Source organism: Mesitornis unicolor, unplaced genomic scaffold (genome assembly GCF_000695765.1).
Source record: "Mesitornis unicolor isolate BGI_N332 unplaced genomic scaffold, ASM69576v1 scaffold9682, whole genome shotgun sequence".
NCBI lineage: Eukaryota > Metazoa > Chordata > Aves > Mesitornithiformes > Mesitornithidae > Mesitornis > Mesitornis unicolor.
In genome coordinates, this window is record NW_010168489.1 from 33,592 (window position 1) to 38,682 (window position 5,091).

Consider the following 5,091-nt stretch of genomic DNA (forward strand, 5'->3'; position numbering starts at 1 on the left):
CGTGCAAAACTCGTCATCTTCTCCCCAGAAGCCAGGGAGCAGATTGTTTACCCGAAAGGCTCCAGGTGCCACATCGGTGCAATCTGGAGATGCTGCTGCCCCATTCTCCTTCCTGGGCTGTGCATCCCCACACCAGCCTGGCTGTGGGGTGGGGAGACTGGAGGCCCCGAGACCTGCTGTGTGAGAAAAGGATTTGGCCCTTGAGAAATAAACCTCATCCATGCAGAATGAGTCCTTAAATACAACGCCCTCCCTAGGAAAAATGCAGGGTTTTGCTCTAATAGGGAAGAAGCCAGCAAGTCCTTCCAGGGCAAAGCAGAATCTGAGAAGTGACACAGGTGTGGGCATCAGTGTGGGCTGCCCTGCAGCTGCAGGAGATTGCTGCTTGGCCATCTGTGGAGGACCTCGATTTTGTGACCATGAACCCTCTGCAGACCCCCAGTTCCTCTGGGAGGCGAGGAGTCGGTGTGCTGTGCTCCCGTGCCCACTCCCGGGCAGCTATGCCATGTTAAAGGCAGACAGTCTCCCCATCCAGTCTGTCCATTCAACCATCCTCTTTGCACCACCAATGCGCCTTCATGTGCATGGTTGCAGGTGTGCATTTAGCCCAGCTCTGCACCAGCTTTGGTGCCTGAGCTTGGGAACATCTCAGTTGGCTCCAGTGCTGCAGCACCCCACGAGACAGCAAAGCCACACAGATCCATGCCCAGCACAGTGTTTGGGGCTCAGGGTGGCTTTCTCTTTTGTTCTTTGCCCTCAGCAGGGACATGGTCCCTGAGCTGAGCTGCATAGGTCCCTGGGAGCTTCAATGTCAGCTCAAGATGGTTTAGCTTCAACACCTTTAATAGTGCTTGTTTTCCTTTTCCTCTGGGGTAGTTTGACAGAAGAGGGTTAATAACAGGGCCAGCACATATGGGCACCCCAACAGGGTTTGGGCAAAACCCCCGTCACTGGCCTGGGTTAAATCCCAAACACAGAAGCTCCAGACTGAGGTTGCAGTAGCTCCGCTCCCTGGGGTCAGGAGATGCCCACGGAGCAGAGTCATTTCACCAGGGAGCTATAGACACAGCTCATTAGCTCCATCCTGTTCTTCTTCCAGGGCACACAGTGGTTCCTGGAGAGGTGCAGGAAGATTCACGTGCCCTGCCCCTCCATTCCTACAAGGAGCCATCTCCAGGCACCCACCACCATGTCCAAGGACGACGTGGGCTGCAAGCTGACCTCAGTCTACAAGCAAAAGGAGAGGAAGCCGAAAAAGCCTCACTACATCCCACGGCCATGGGGCAAGCCCTACAACTACAAATGTTTCCAGTGCCCCTTCACCTGCATGGAGAAGTCCCACCTCTACAACCACATGAAGTACAGCCTGTGTAAGAACTCCCTCTCCCTTCTTATCGAGTCCGACTGGCCCTACAAGAAGGGCAATCTGCTCCACCCAGAACTGCGGCTCCTGCATGCAACAGAGAGCTCCCGTCTGCGTGGGCGGCGGGATGAGCAGGAGACCTGTGACTCCTCAGCCACATCAGGAGGGTCAGTTAGGACCAAGCAGGCCTCCAGCAGGGATGGCCATGAGGACAAGCCCATGTCAGGGGTGGAGATCCTGCCTGCTGATGGGGCTGGTGAAGAACGTGGCCCATTCCAAGAAGAGGAGGAAGATGTTGCTGGCCTGTTGAGGGCAATGGATGCCGGGGAGAAGAAAGAGAAAAATGAAGAGGCGGGTTGCCAAGGTGACCCAGCTGAACCAGAAGTGAACACTTTGGTCTTCGGTTTCAAGAACAAGAGGGACAAGCCTTGCAAGGAGGTGGAGCCTGACTTCATCATCACAGACGTCTTCTCCCTCAAGAACCACGTCATGAAAAGCAGGGAAATGGGCTCCCCAGACCTAGATGCTAAGCCAAAGCATTGCAAAGTGCCAAAGAAATGTCTGGCCAGCGGTGGGATCCTCATGGAGCAGTGGAAGCTGGTGGCAAATGGGCAAAGAAGGAACACACCTGAGGTCTCCCCACCTTGTACGGACAGCAACATAATCCCGTGCTACCCCCCTCCAGCCTACAGTGACTACCATGAACCTCAGGGCCTCAACCTCTCACTGCTGGGTATTAACTACCCATTAAACCCCAGCCTCTTCTCCTACCTGAGCCCCACCATGGCCAACAGTGCTACAACACACCCGCATTTGGCTCAGCTGCCCTTCCTGGCCTCCACAGCCCAGCTGATGCACCCACACGCTTCCCACTTCCAGCCTCTGCAGAGCCCTGAGCGCTCAGCCTTCCTTCCCCGCTTCTACTACCCCTTGCTCTTCGAGCACACCTTCGGCTCCACTGAAAGCAAGATGTCTTCCAGCAAGCCAGAAGCACAGCAGCTGGTAGGCTCTGTCATGCCCACACCGCCCCAAGCCAAACCTTCCAGTGAGCAGATCAAACCAGGGCTGCTGAAGGTACCAGTTCTGAAGACAGGTTTTCCTTGGTCCAAAGGTGTCAGAGAGGAGGCATCCTCTGAGCTCAGCAACCCTGCCATGCTGGGGCAGGAAGAAGAGGAGAAATGGCTGTCCCAAGAGAAAGAGAGTAACCCAGCTTTGGCCCTCAACAACCTGCGCAAAAAGCCAGCCACTGACATCTACCAAAACATGGTGGGGATGAAGGATGGCACTTTTGCCCCCAGTAGCATCCCCAGGAAGACAGAGTTACCGGTGGTGACCTGTCTGGAGACCAGCAGCCCTCCAGGCAACTCTCTGAAGAGGAAGTTCACTGCCAGTGGGCTGGATTTGATAGGGCCTGAAAGGCTGATGCCTGGAAAACTCAGCTACCAGAGCAGGTAAGGTGCCTGTGATCCCTCTGCCTCCTCCTCACATCTGGCTGGCCCCAAACATCATCTTCATTCCCTATCATCTCCCTGATCCACCCACTTGCCTCTAAGCCATGAGATAAGTCTCCAAAGGCTGAGCACACTTCAGGCTGATGGTCCATACCCCCACACAGCCAGTGTCCATTCAGAGCAGGGCTTTCTGCCCTCCAGGAACAAAAGACCCAAATAACCTTCAGGTGCATCCAAGCACCTGAGCTGTGTCACCACTTGCTGCCCCTCGCTTTCCCCTGGTTTATGAAGAGCCAGAAGTGAGGTGGTGTCTGTGCAGTGTGGACCTGCCCTCCCCAGGCACCAGGAAATCTCCTCTTGGGTCCTTAGATATCCCATGGTTGCTGGAACAATCATTTCCTATTTTTAAACATTCACATTTGCATTTCTTTGATTTGCCTTCTGGTTTCAAAGCCCAGAGGGAGGGTCACATTTCCAAACATTTCCTTTTACCTGGGGCTAGAAATGTGCACAACTCCTTTTAACAAAATTTCAGTTCCTCCCCTGATTGTGCAAGTCCAGCTGTGGCTCCAAGAAAAATGTCACTGTAAAACCCACTGCTTTTGGCACCCAGAGGAGCTTTTTCTGGAGAAGCTCTCCATGGTTTTCTATCTCCTCCTGCCTCTTCTCTGCTCTCAGGCTGGCTGGAGAGACCCCTTCCAACTGGGCCTTCAGGGCTGTGGGATGGTCATTTCCATTGATGTTCTCCAGTGCTCCAAAAAGGAGAATCCAGGTTTGGCCAGCTGAGGAGGGATCGCTATCCAGCACCATCTCCCCAGACTAGGCTGGTCTCTCTGTTTGTTTGTTGGTGTTACAAAATAGCATGTGCTTGGGTCCCTCCGCCTCCTGGGAGAACAATGCCAGGATCAGGTCCAGCCAGGGCTCTGCACGCTCAGACCAGAGCCCTTCCTGGAAGGGCCTCATCCTGGCAGCAGCCAGTGGAGGAAACCTGGCTCAATCTGACAATGCTCGTCTTGGACACATGCCCAAGGATTTTCCTGTCTCTTTCATTCTATCAATTTTTTCTCTGCAGTGGCTCAAGGGCCAATCCTGGCCACATCCCCAAGGTCCTGGACCACTGGCACACAGAGGTCCTCACAGCCCAGCCTGAGGAACTGGAGAGAGGCAATGATGCTGAAGATCTTCCCTCTGCAGGTGCTGGCCTGGACCATGGCCTCTGCAAGCAAAGCAGACCCCAAGAGACTTCTGCCACTGTGACAGACTCTGAGACCACAACCGTGCTTATCGGGGACCTGTCCAAAACCTTAGAGGAGTACCAAGAGGTGGAGAAGAAATTGTCTGACCTTGCCAAGGAGGACACCCCTGGGCAAAAAGAGCTGAGGGACCAGCTAGTCAAAATCCGACAGGAACTCTACCACATTCACCAGGCACTGGAGAAAGCCACCAAACCCCATGAGGGGCCTCTGGACCTCTCAGTTAAGAGATCTTCTGAAGGTCTGGAGAAGATCCAGCAGGCCAAGAAGGAGCCCTGCAACATGAATCTGGGAAGTGAGAAGCTCCACAGCAAAGACCAAGGGACCCTCAACAAATGTATGGCCACCAGGGAGCCTGGAGAGATGGAGGGGCTGTCAAACTGCCTTCTTGAGGCCGAGAACAAAACCATCGACCTGTTGATCAAGATGAGCCGCTCTGAGAGCCTCCAGGCATCCTCGTCTGAGGCCCACCTGGGTGCTGTGATCAAGGCTGAGGTCCTGCCGCTCACCATGCCCCTGGAGCTCCGGCATGTGATGGAGCCCTACTACAGCCGTACCACTAAGTGCGAGGCAGACTCCAGTGTCCTACTCTGCTCTGATGGCAGAACCAGCACCACCCAGGGCCCTCAGCTCCCAGTCACCACCGAGGATGGGCCCCTGGGCTGCCGGGCCATGCAGCGCTCCCTGTCCTGCAGCCTTCCCAGCGAGACAGACACAGTGTGTGTCCACAGTCCTCTGCATGCTGACCCCTAAGTCCACCTTGCTTGAAAGCTCCTGGATCTCACTGACCACCTCATGCTTCACCTTCCTAGTGTCCCATCTCTCCGCTCCACCTCTTCCCTATGGTTGAAAGCTTAACCACTGCCTGGCTGGGGCCATGTCGTGTGGGGTCCCAGCTAGCTCCCATGGCTGGGTCCACAAGGTTTAAGAAACCAGTCCCTGTCCTGCCCCACTATCAAGGACAATGCTCCTGGGCTCTGCATGCTCCACAGCCTCAGTTCCCTGCTCCTGGAGCTCCCTTCGA

The 5,091-nt window shown here is 55.0% G+C and overlaps 1 protein-coding gene across 1 annotated transcript; it reads left to right on the forward strand.

Moving 5' to 3' along the window:
* The first annotated feature begins 1,189 nt into the window (after window positions 1–1,189).
* On the forward strand, window positions 1,190–4,820 carry PRR35 (proline rich 35). Its single transcript, XM_010179033.1, has 2 exons — window positions 1,190–2,814; window positions 3,887–4,820. Exons 1-2 carry the CDS (start codon window positions 1,190–1,192, stop codon window positions 4,818–4,820), a joined length of 2,559 nt encoding a protein of 852 aa, XP_010177335.1.
* Window positions 4,821–5,091: the final 271 nt, after the last annotated feature.

What these genes read in the sequence shown, in the direction of transcription:
- PRR35 (XM_010179033.1), top strand. Translation starts at nt 1,190, where the DNA reads ATGTCCAAGGACGACGTGGGCTGCAAGCTGACCTCAGTCTACAAGCAA. An exon ending in AAACTCAGCTACCAGAGCAG is followed by an intron (nt 2,815 to 3,886) that starts GTAAGGTGCCTG and finishes TTTTCTCTGCAG; the next exon opens with TGGCTCAAGGGCCAATCCTG.